General features: G+C 38.8%; 1 protein-coding gene across 1 annotated transcript in view; it reads left to right on the forward strand.

Moving 5' to 3' along the window:
* The window catches only part of brdt (bromodomain, testis-specific), a 14,855-nt gene that overhangs the window by 511 nt on the left and 2,219 nt on the right, over positions 1 to 12,125 (forward strand). Inside the window, 17 exon segments of the mRNA XM_035653839.1 lie at positions 3,178 to 3,423; positions 3,587 to 3,724; positions 3,954 to 4,092; positions 4,444 to 4,562; positions 5,041 to 5,391; positions 5,474 to 5,602; positions 6,578 to 6,775; positions 6,875 to 7,056; positions 7,178 to 7,467; positions 8,072 to 8,103; positions 8,105 to 8,186; positions 8,315 to 8,449; positions 9,813 to 9,868; positions 9,962 to 10,142; positions 10,808 to 10,878; positions 11,359 to 11,416; positions 11,498 to 11,604. Of these exon segments, the coding sequence (XP_035509732.1) occupies positions 3,232 to 3,423; positions 3,587 to 3,724; positions 3,954 to 4,092; positions 4,444 to 4,562; positions 5,041 to 5,391; positions 5,474 to 5,602; positions 6,578 to 6,775; positions 6,875 to 7,056; positions 7,178 to 7,467; positions 8,072 to 8,103; positions 8,105 to 8,186; positions 8,315 to 8,449; positions 9,813 to 9,868; positions 9,962 to 10,142; positions 10,808 to 10,878; positions 11,359 to 11,416; positions 11,498 to 11,604 (2,460 nt within the window). The 5' untranslated portion in view covers positions 3,178 to 3,231.

Here is a 12,125-nt window from a genome sequence, read left to right on the forward strand (position 1 = left end):
ATTAAGGCGGCTGGTGTATTTCTACTAATGAGTGAATCATTAGTGAAAGCTGACATAAGTCGGCTAAGAGCCCGTTCAACTAACGCAGCCACATCCGGAGAGCTAACGCTAGTGCCGTTAGCTACGTTAGCTACGATGGGTGCTTTGGTGAAGTGATTCGTGAGTGAAAATGCACCGGATAGGACATAACGTGGGTAACGTTAGGTAGCACACAACTGGACAAATGGCGGTAAGGTCAGAATAACTAGCCAGCTGACGTTAAGTTAGTGCGGTACCGACTGGCGGATAGCTAAGCTAGCTAGCAAGCAGGCTAAAGTGGCCAGCATGTTTCAGAGCCGCTAAAGTGACTGCGTAGGTTACCGCTGCGTCACTTCATCATTCAGCATTTCAAAGGGAAACTGTGGCGACTGCGGTTCAGCGGCTCCACTGCCCTCTCCTTTATCGTCACTCAGCCATGTGAGAGGTAACGTTAGCTAACCAAGCTAAACCAGTCGGTGGGCGTGGTGGTGGCTTCACGTGTTGGCCCGTGTACTGTCAACAGTGCAGCATGCAGCCGTGCTCTGCTCATTTCAGAGGAGACCTGAATGCAACCCATCACACCGTGCGTTTTGTAATACCTAGTCGTAATGGCCGTTGTTTCGAGGGGTTTAATTGATCATAAAGCTGAGTATGTTTTAAAGACAGTTTATGTATTGACGTGTCTCCTTCATTCTGGTTATAGGTTTAAATGTGCTGGTTCTATACTATGAATATATTTATTTATTTTTGGTCTGTTCATTGGTATTTTACATTGCTCAGAGACTGCTGAAGCCTACCTCTTTACAGTGAACATTTTGTGTCAGCCATCGTGATGTGTACCAAAACAGATGGCCTTGATCATCAGGTTGTTTTTCTTAAGGCTGAACAGTGAAAGTGTGTTTTGGTGAATCTTTGACTGGAAGTGGAGTCAAACACGTTTATATTTACTAAGTTGCATTATGTAACTTTTAACTATTTTATAGTGAGAGTTTAACAGTGATCCAACTCAAATTAAGTTTGATTCGGAGCTAACTCTGGATAAGTGGGTTTTTCAGACAAAAACTTTTAAAGCTCTGCAACAAGTGATTATTTGCGTTATCCATTATCTATCAGTCATGTTTTCTGTAGGTCTATGCCCCTCATAATTGTCATTAGCATCACAAATGATGGTGCGTTCATCTAAGAAGCTGGGACCAGTAAATGAATGGCAGTCGTACCTGATAAATGACAAGAAAACAGATTTTTAAAATGGTTAATTTTGATACTTAATTACCTGACAAATTGTTACTCCTGTCGTATGACCACAAATATAACTATGCTTTGTCATAATCTGTTTTGTATGAAGTAACTGAATGTCCAGTAGCATATGACCCGTAATCTTGCAGTTGAATGACGGTCGACACGTAGGAGGTCATCATTTAGTCGCTGCAGTGTGGGTCGTATGCTACTTGACTTTGCACCTACATGCACTCAACAAAAGGACAAAAATATGGTGAGCAGGATTTACTGGATTTATTCATGTACCAAAGTATTGTTTCATTTGTCATCTTTAAAAAATAAATAAAATGGAAATACGATACAGAACTTGCAATGTAAATTTATTTGGGTTGGGTTTCAAGTGAATGTAAATTGTATGACACTTTGATTTTTGAAAGTGACAAAAATGGCACTAAAGTCTTCAATACATAACTTTTATATGTAGTTGTGTTTTGAATGGGATTGTAAGGAGTAACCTGGGTACAATTTTGGAAGTACAACTTGTTGCACAGTTGCAATAGAAAACAAAACATTGTGGAATAATCTAAAGAGTGTATATAAAACATCTTTCAGAAATGTATTATGACCCCAGGTAGAGCTGGGAAATAAATCAACAATTTTTAAAATGATGCAAAAAAAGGCTGAATTGTAAATCGAGTTTTAAACTGGAGTTTACAATGTGTGGATGTACAGATGCCAAGGACTGTAAAACAATCCCCAGTACCCTTGAAGCATGTTGTACATAATTATAAAGCACAAACATTGTTTATGGGACATACTGTCAGTTAGTAAGGCATTACTAGGCACATCCTTTATTACTGTTTTAGTACTTTACTGTTGGAAAATTAGTGTTTGCTTGACAATAATATACAGTGGTCCCTTTTTACTGAGCTAAAATGCTGAATGGAGAGATGCTGTAGGTGGCAGTATTGCCCATGTTTAGATGTTTAGCAGGAAAGCTGCCTCTCTCCAATGTCCACTGTCATTTTTAAGCGCGTTGATCGTTTCAGTATACTGTTCATGTCGATCTGTAATTATGAGTAAGCAGTTTTCTCACCACGCCGTGTCAGAGAGGCGGAGACGAGTGCTTTTGTGCTTCAGCGTTTTGATTTGTTCCAGTAGATTTCAAGCTGCCGCTGGGTGTTTTGGACCAGTTGTTAAGGGGCACTATAGCACACTATAGTGCAGCCCGTCTGCAGTCTGACTGATCCTCAATCAGACTTTTAGAGAGCTCCTAAAGTTGTATCTAATTTAAACCCTAAGCTGCTAAATGCCTTTAGTTCAATACAAACAACATAGTTTAACTTTTTAATGAAACATATGGTATAGTAGTATTTTAGGGTAGTAAGGAACTTTTTGGATATAAAGAGCTGACATTTTCAGAATATTGTGCTTTCTTGTAGTACTATAACGTTGAAGGGGCCCCCCTATGGGATGACAATACCAGCAGTGGCCCCAAGTCAGTTTGAGATGCCTGGTATAAAACCTTTTGTGGCTCCAAGGGAGCTGTGCAAAATTGGATAAATTGCCTCAAGTGGCGTTACTTGAGTCAGCGTTTGTTGCAGCTCAGGATATGTGGAGTGTGAAAGAAGTGAGATTACAAGACATCTGTATTCTGTGGCCCACTCCTCATCTCTATCTGCTATCTTTTCTAGGCTACATTAGCCACTGCTAGCATAATCCATCCAAATGTTGAACTGGACTGGCAGCAGCTGCATTGCGGGTGATATCGACAGGTTGTAGGATGTCAAAGATAAGACTTAAAGGCAGAACAACACTGTAGTATTAAGGAGAGACTGTGACCTGAATACTTATTGTTTTTTGAGTTCCTTTTTTTTTCAAAATGTCTCCAACTTTCACTTTTACTGAAGCACTGGAAACTACTCTTCACTCCTTGTTTAGGGAAACGTGTGATGATCACTAAGTCACAGCAAAGCGCACCCTTTGGACAACACAATGTCTGATGTGAAAGTCTGTCCCACTGTGAGTGGAAACCCCCCTCCGCCAGAGGTCATAAATCCTAAGCAGCCTGGACGTGTCACCAACCAGCTGCAGTATCTGGAGAAGGTGGTGATCAAAGCTTTATGGAGACATCAGTTTTCCTGGCCCTTTCGCCAACCAGTTGATGCAGTGGCACTGCATCTCCCAGTAAGTAAAAAAAGCATCACAACCCTACTCTAAAATGTGTTGTTGCTGTAGTATTTAGGTGCATCCATCCAGCACACTTTGTCTTGATGAATAAGTTCCATTTGACTGACCTGGGAAGGAAAGACTTTAGTGTATTCATGTCAGTGTCTTTGTTGTCTTTCAGGATTATTATACAATTATTACAAATCCTATGGATCTGAGTACTATTAAGAAGCGTCTTCAGAACAAATATTACTGGCAAGCACTTGACTGTATACAAGACTTCAACACCATGTTCACCAACTGCTATGTGTACAATCGGGTAAGAACACTATTTGTGGTGCTGTATAACACAAACGGGTACGTACAACTGCAAACTGCATCTGGAACTGCCTCCACAGAAATAATAGACAGAAACATAACTACTATGAACTTTTCCAATGCAAAAGTAGGTCTGTGAACGGACCCCTATTGCTGTTCCATCATACTGTAATGCTGAAATTCTCTTAAAGTATTTATTTAGTTTAATGGTGTGAATTTTGTGTCCACAGCCTGGAGACGACATTGTTTTTATGGCACAGAGCCTGGAGAAGCTTTTTTTGCAGAAAGTGTCCCAAATGCCTAAGGAAGAGTGTGAAATTGAGGCAATCACCATAAAGGAACCATTGAAAGGGAGAAAGATGAATACAGGTATCTTCAGTCCCTTAAGATGTGGTCCGATATTGCACATTTCTCTTTTTTAGAATTAGTATGTCAGATTTTTGGTCTATACTGTATAACTGGATTTAACATTTATCTTGTTTGTTTGGAACATTTAATTGTCAACTTGAGGACAAAATGTTCTCTTGCTGCCTGATATAACCCACCCACTGACAGGAGCCATGATAACCAGATAATCAGTGTTATTCACTTCTCCTGTCAGTGCTCACAATGTTATGGCTGATCGCTGTATATTGCCACGTTCGAAGTTTGCCTCTGCTAATTTGACCTTTTTACGATGGTATCTGATTCTTGTGCATCACTTTACCTCCTGTCCTACAGCTGGAATAAAGCAAAGATCCCTTGTGTCCGAAGTTGTTCTCCAGCAGACAGTGACAGTCATTCCTCCTGATGTGCCTCAATTTATCCCTCCAATCCAGCTCTCTGCACAAATTGAGGCAGTAAGAACTTATTGGTTTGCAAGCAACTTGTACACTATACATACTGATTTTATATATCGCTGTGAGTGTGACAACATGCAGAAAAGAGCTATTTTTAGCTAGATTGTTACTATGATTGGGTTTCATAGTTTACAACCCACTTTTGGTGCTTGGCTTGTTATTTTGGTAAGACAATAAATCAAAATGTGTTTAACTTGTTTTATCATAAATGATGTATTTTCACACTAGCAGTAGCTCATTCTGTTGTGGTATGACCAACACTCTGTTCATACCACAATACAATAAATGCTTTCTCGTGTTGGATTCTCATTAGTGAAAGTGTTTCACAAACTTAACAAAAAATGTTAAATCACATTGCAGATTCTGTAGCCTGTTTGTTTTTTGAATCAAACTTTTAAATGTCAAAATGGTAAAGAAATTGTAAATGTTGTTCTTTCTCTAACTTTATGTATCTGCAACCTTTTTACTAAATATTCAGATTAAAAAAGGTTTTAAGAGGAAAGCAGACCCTCCGCCCTCCACCACCTCAGTTATAACCAGCAGTCAGGCATCCCCCGCTGAGGATCATTCAGCGCCCTGTACATTATTCTCCAGGAGAGGCAGTGGAAGGCCCATCAAACCTCCTAAGAAAGACTTACCTGCCTTTGAGAGTAAGAAGGTCAGACTGTCTGAGCAGCTCCGGTACTGCAATGATATCCTGAAGGAAATGCTCTCAAAGAGACACTATGCGTACGCATGGCCCTTTTATACCCCTGTTGATGCAGTTGCTTTGGGCTTGCACGACTACCATGACATCATCAAGCAGCCTATGGACCTCGGCACCATCAGAGTAAGATGATTATATTAAGTATATAACTTTGTTTTTAATCTTTTCAAATAATTTTAATCATAACATAGTGTTATTTTCTCAGAAAAAAATGGATCAACGAGAATATGCAAATGCAAAGGAATTTGCCGCTGATGTCCGACTGATGTTCTCCAACTGTTACAAATACAATCCACCTTCACATGAGGTGGTCTACATGGCGAGAAAACTGCAGGTATAGATTTTCTTTTGTTCCATCAAATCAGTATAGCACAACTTTAAGGCACCACGTGGAGCTAAAATGCATTGTGAATATCCTGAAGGCCTAATAAATGTGTTTAATGGATTTTCCTCTCAACATTTGCAGACCCATTTGGAAGAATGAGAAACTTGCATTGTTTGCATCCATGTTCACTTGTTAGCAGGCTCCATCTTCCTTGCATTTGTTGGCGCTTTGCTGCATTTCTTGGCACATTACCACCCCCAACTATTTATCAGTGCAATAGTGTGAAACCATCTGCAGCACTGTATATCCAGTGTTGTGAAAGTCCACACATCACATAGCTAGGTCAAAATTCAGTTCACACAGATTAAAATGAACTAGTTAACAATTTTGAATTAAATTCACAGTCTCAAAAACAAGCTGTTTTACAAAACGCTGTGGGTTTGATTTGGGTAGAGGAACTTTGCGTCATCGTTTACTTAAGAAGTCGGCTTTCCACTATTTTGTGTTCCTCTCTCTTGAAGGGTGTGCCAATGTAATAGCTGGACAGTAACGCTTTAGTATATATCCTTTGAGACAGGTATGTCAGTCTAATGGTTGCAGCAGGAATGTTTGAACAACCTCTCTATAAGTTTGAGTGTTGTTGACGACCAACAGGAGCGTTTCACAGGTTTGGTGCACCAGTACAATGGTGCTAAAACGGTGACCATTTTTGTGGGGAAATCGTCCCTGATCTCTTTGCCTGTGTTTGTATGCTGAGAGTATGGATGTCTCCAGTGAATGTGTTCACTGTTTATTCGTTTGATTGTTTTCAACACTTTGTAATATGGGTTGGGCTTTATGTAACGAATTCTGGTAAATGACAAAATGCATTGACATGTCCCTCTATTGTTTGTGTGGATAGACCTAGGCCGTCCCTAAGTTGAAGCATTAGTGTCATCATTTTATTTCTATCACAAAATACTCCTGCACTGTTTCTATCAACAGGACGTTTTTGAGGCCCGATATCTGAAGGTTCCCCAAGAAACAGAGGATTGTTCCATGCCTCCTCAGCGAGTTGACAAGAGAAAAGGAGACAGAGTTGGAAGTCTGTCGACCTCGGCAAGTTCTGAAAGTGAAAGCTCGTCAGAGGCAGAGAGTTCATCCGAAGAGGTGGCCTCGCAGCTGGCCAATCTAGAGGAGCGGGTTGGTATATAAATGCCAGTAACCGTGCAAATGGCTTTTAAGAAGTTACTCACTTCACTGCATTTGACCTAATTGTATCATTAATGGCTGGCTTCTCAGTTGAAAGCTGTCAGTGATCAGCTGAAGAGACTCACCCAAGATCCCATGATGAAACCAAAGAAGAAAGCCAAGTTGAAAAAGGAAAAAAGAGCCAAAGAAAAGGATATCGCGAGACTAAAGCACAAGTCCTCAAAATACAAATCTATTGTAGAAAAAATAGCCAACAGCAAGAGCTCTACTTTGTAAGTAAGCCCCACTTAATCTTTTGATATGGCTTATATTTTATACTTACTATACTTGTATACTAAGTTATTACGAAACAGGTACTATGGCTAATATAAGATCCTTTGTGTGTATGTCTAGGCATGGCAGACACAATATTCATGGAGCATTACCTTTGAAATGTGAGGGTGAGGTCCCATCAATACCAGTGACCTACCAGGAGAAGAAGCAGTTGAAACTGGACATTGACAAGCTGCCTGGTGACAAACTGGGCAAGTTGGTGAACATCATTCATGCCAGGGAGTCCTGTCTGCGCGATTCCACTCTAGAGGAGATTGAGGTTGACTTTGAAATTCTCAAGCCTTCCACACTGAGAGCCCTGCAGAGGTTTGTTGCAATATGTCTGAAGAAATGCAACAAGAACATCTGCAGTAAGTACAGTTCAACCCTCCCACTTGTTCATACAGTTTGATCTTCACTGTTTGAATGATGTATGTGCAGAGTTTGATACTAAAGGATGTTTTCACATTCATCTGCTGAAAGTTGAAAGTTCCTCTTTTAAGGGGTGGGGCCCACGAGCATGATCTTTGATATCATACATGGTTTAGATGTCACAGATGCCACCAGTGCACATCCACTGACAATGGACTTTATAGTGAAGTAGGAGACTTCTTGTGTCCAGCAGGAAAACTTGAATAGAGTTTGCATATCCACAAATTCTGGAATTTTGAATGAGGTAGAAGAAGTAGATAACTTTTTTTTTTTTTAATGTGGAAATTATACATTTCTGCTGAACAAACAGATCAGACACACTTAATTCTTCCAAGCAGACTATTTGTATAAAATGTCTGTAATACATGTCTGAAGGGGATCTTTAAGCCTCCCTCTCACAGTTGAATTAAGATTTTTTTTTTTTTTTTTTGGGGGGGGGGGTGTTTTTAAATAAATTTACAGAAATAATCTAATGTTAAATTTTGTAACTTGTTCTCGCAGTTTAGAAACGGAGGGTTATTATCTTATTCTGTGTTGACAGAGGAAAAAAGCTGGTGAAGCCAACAGGAGGAATGCTGGACTGGAAAACTAAAGGAGGCTGAGAGAATGTCAAGGTTGCGCAAAGAGCAGAAACCGATTAAAGAAAAAAAAGCACTAGGTAAGAACTGAAATCTAATTAACGCGGTTACGCTTCCACGTTGACCATCAAAGTGTTAAAATTACTTTTACACTCAATTATTTTTTTTACTTTTAATTTCTTTGTCTTTTCTTTTTTTTTTTTTGCAGCTAAAGTCATTGCATCTCCTGACCTTAGCTACCCTTCACGCCTCAGTGAGAGCAGCAGCAGCTCATCATCCAGCTCTGACAGCAGCAGCAGTAGTAGTCATTCTGGCACTTCTGATAGCAGTGACTCTGAATCAGGTTAGCTGCCCTCCCCTTAGCACTCTGCCCTCGCCTACCTTTGTTTTACCCTTACCTTCTCTCCTTTTTTAAAATAAGAGATAAGCCATGGGCCAAATTCACCTGGGTGCCTTACTACTACAAACCCCATGGTTGCACTCGAAATATTAAATGGTTTCATATTTTTGCACATTCATCAGGTGTTTGCTCTTTGTGTTTATTTCACACACACTTTTAATAATCTATTTACATGTCTGTCCCAATGACACCTGACACCATTTTTTAGCAAAATATTTGATAGAGTGGTTGTTTTATTGTAGTGGACTTTAATTTCTGCCTGTATGCTGCATCAGTGGCAAGGGCATTGGATGAGTCAAGGCATCAACTAAAGAGTGAATTAAATCAAGCTGAAAATCATAGTTTCACTGCCCTCCGTAGTTTCAAGTTTCAAGTTTCTCATTGAGTCCGTCCGGTGCAACACAAGAAATCCAGATCAAACTGTCAAACTAGCATTGCTGATAAAAGTATGGAATTAACATTCTGTTACTGCATTGACTATTTCTCTCTTAGAATCTTTTAAGAAACTTATTTTAGTGTACTGTTTATCTAATACAAGAAGGTTTGTGACCAGGGGCCGATATATTTTCCTGCTTGACAACGGAGCCAAAACCAAGCACAGACCAAAACGCAGTACGTCACCCACTAGCTTCATGCTTATATGCTCAAATATGGTGACTTCTGGCTCCCCAAAAAAAACTACATAGCAACAGCCATAATTGTTGTCCACAAACCAATGGGTGACGGTGCATTTATGCACACTTGGGGTATACACAAATAAGGGATCTCTTAAGGGCCAATATGAATAGCAAGCAAAAACTGTTTTATTGTACCTTGTATAGCATTTTACTATGGTGCTGTACCTATTGATACATCTGTCTATTGATGATATTCACGTAATTACATGAAAATCAGAGATCATGATTGATGAGTTGATTGATGAGTTTGGGTGTGTGTAGCAGGTGAGTGGTGGTGTACTGAAAACTAAATGGTTAACAGAACAAAAGGTTCATATAATGTTTGTAAATAGTATATTGTCATTTTAGAATAAAACTATTAAACAGTTGAGTTGTAAAAATTAATTATACTTTAAGTAGTTCTCTGTCTGTTATCTTTTGTTTTTATGTTCTTTGGTGTTACAGAAATGGTTAATTTTTAGAAACTGGTGTAAATAGTTTAACATTACAAATGATTTTGTTATAATCACGTACGCTACATTACTAAAGATGAACCATGTTAATTGTTTTATATTTGATATAAGCAGTTTTAAAGACAAAATGTCTGTGATGCCTGTAGACCATGAATTACTAATGTGCATGTCTTTCAGTGCCAAAAACAAAGAAGCCGAAAAGCAAAGACTCTTGCCAAAAGGTTAAGACGAAGGTAAATACATTCAGTATTTGCTTACTGTAATCAAGAGATTCACAGTAAGGCAGCCTTGCTGAATGAAAAGTAAGTATGTAATTTCTTCTTAAGTCAAGGGTGACACGCACTGCCTGTAGTAAGCAGATATCGGGGACTAAAGATTTGACGAAGGCCTCAGTCAAGGCTTGTCACCCTCCTCTCGCTGTGCCGTCCTCGGTAGCAGAAACCAAAGGGCTCCCAACACACCGTAATGCAGACCAGACCTGTGATGAGCTGACTTTATCACCTCCAGGTACTGATTACATTTGTCCTTTTATGTCCCCCAAGTAAGTAATCCAGAATCCACATTCTTTTCACTTTTACTCGTCAATTTTAGTTCAAATGCATATACTTTTCTTCTTCATAATGCTAAGCCTAAGATGCACATTTTTGCTCTTGTTTTTATTTTTTATTAAGCATTATCCTTTTATAATTTCCCACTTTGTAGCAGTCCCTTTCAGCAACCTCTGAGACCTAGTGCCAGTCCAGCATCAATGCCTCCTAAAAACCCTGTACCCACAGATCAGCTTATTAAACTAAAACCTCATTGAGATTCCTTATTCCTCCTTCACTGCCAGTGGCTCCCCATCATGAATAGTTCATCTAGTGAACCTTCCTCTACCACCGCCTGTTCACCTCAGGCTGCCTGTTCCCCTGTAATTGTCCTATATGCTCAGTGTCCTTCAGAAACACAAGTTCAGGAAGTGAAAACTCACTCTTTGTTCTAATAGGGCTGAACAGGAAGGTAAGGGATCCCCCTCCCATTGCTGTTGGTTTTATATATGATGCTCTCATGCTGCTTCTTCCTGCCTTCAGTTGGTTTTACTGCACACTAGCACTTGTTGTATGTTTGTCTATTGCCTTTGACATAGTTGTGACATGTTGAAGATCAATATCTGCCATTTTTCTTTTTGACAGATTTATCTGCCCTTTTATCCCCAATGGCATCTCCTGGAGTTTCACTGGACTGGGCTGCAGCCAGATTTGAGGTACTTCTGAAACTGTAACACTCCACAAAGACTGTTGGCTTTGATGGTTAAAAAAACAACGTTTTAAATCTGGTGACACACTTGAGATGACATGTTATCATGAATGTCGTACCTTTTTTTTTAAATGACTCATGTAGTAATAGGATCACACAGGTCCGTTTATTCATCGGTAAAGATTATATGTGCGATTTCTGCCTTACTGTTTGTGTGATTTAACCTAAAATCAACACATTGTGGTAGTTGTTGAGTACATTCTATATAATACTTTTGGCCAAGTTGCATTTACAAAGGAGCGGCAGTTACCTTAGAGTTAAATGAAATTGCTTGAATCAAGCATGTTCTCCATTTAACTGGTTTAACACATTTGGACTATCAGTTTAATAGGGTTTGGTTTAGGTAGCATGACCTACAATAGCAGACTGACTACATTGCTGTAAAGCATTAAGGACCTAAACGTTAAAACTAAATCTCACCTTTCAGCAGGGCCCAGTGCTGTCCCCTCTGAGAGACAGCCCACTGCAGTCCAAAGATGAAACAAGTAAGTCACTAGAAGAGCCTTACTTTGACATCACCATTTTTTAACATTATTAATACGATATTTTTAAAGTTATTATGGCAGATTTCAGATACCCTGAGGATTTTCCTGACAGTCAGGTGACTAATGTGCCTTACACCAACTCATCAAGTAATTCTACCGAAGAGGAAAAACCACAAATTCCCAAAAAGGTTGGCATTGTTTAACTGAGTTCATTACTAAAAAACTTTTATATCTTGTTCTTGATTTGTTGAAGAATGTTTCTGCAGATCCGGATGCAGAGGGTGGGTTGCACCAACTAGGATTCTTTTTAATCAGCTGTCGCATTTTTATATAATACTCAGCTAAGATCATTGAAGATAAATAAATGTTCAGAAATAGAAAATAATATATAGGGCTATTACTGCTACCTGTTTTATACATCAATATAAAAATATGTTTTTATTATACTTGTATAAATTATATTTTATATACTTTTTTTTACTAATTACTATGAGGACAATATGTAACTTTTAGAAATCTAAACATTGAGACACAGTTCCTATTTCATACTATTTTTTTTTATTTATTTAAATTTTTATTTAATTGAAAGTCTATATCTATATATATCTATAGATATAGATATATATAGATATAGATAGATAGATATAGATAGATATAGATATAGATATATATATTATATATCTTTACAGTAATTTTCAAAGGAGTTTTG

The sequence above is a fragment of the Morone saxatilis genome, unplaced genomic scaffold (assembly GCF_004916995.1).
Source record: "Morone saxatilis isolate NCDOM2014 unplaced genomic scaffold, NCSU_SB_2.0 Contig12, whole genome shotgun sequence".
NCBI classification, from domain to species: domain Eukaryota; kingdom Metazoa; phylum Chordata; class Actinopteri; family Moronidae; genus Morone; species Morone saxatilis.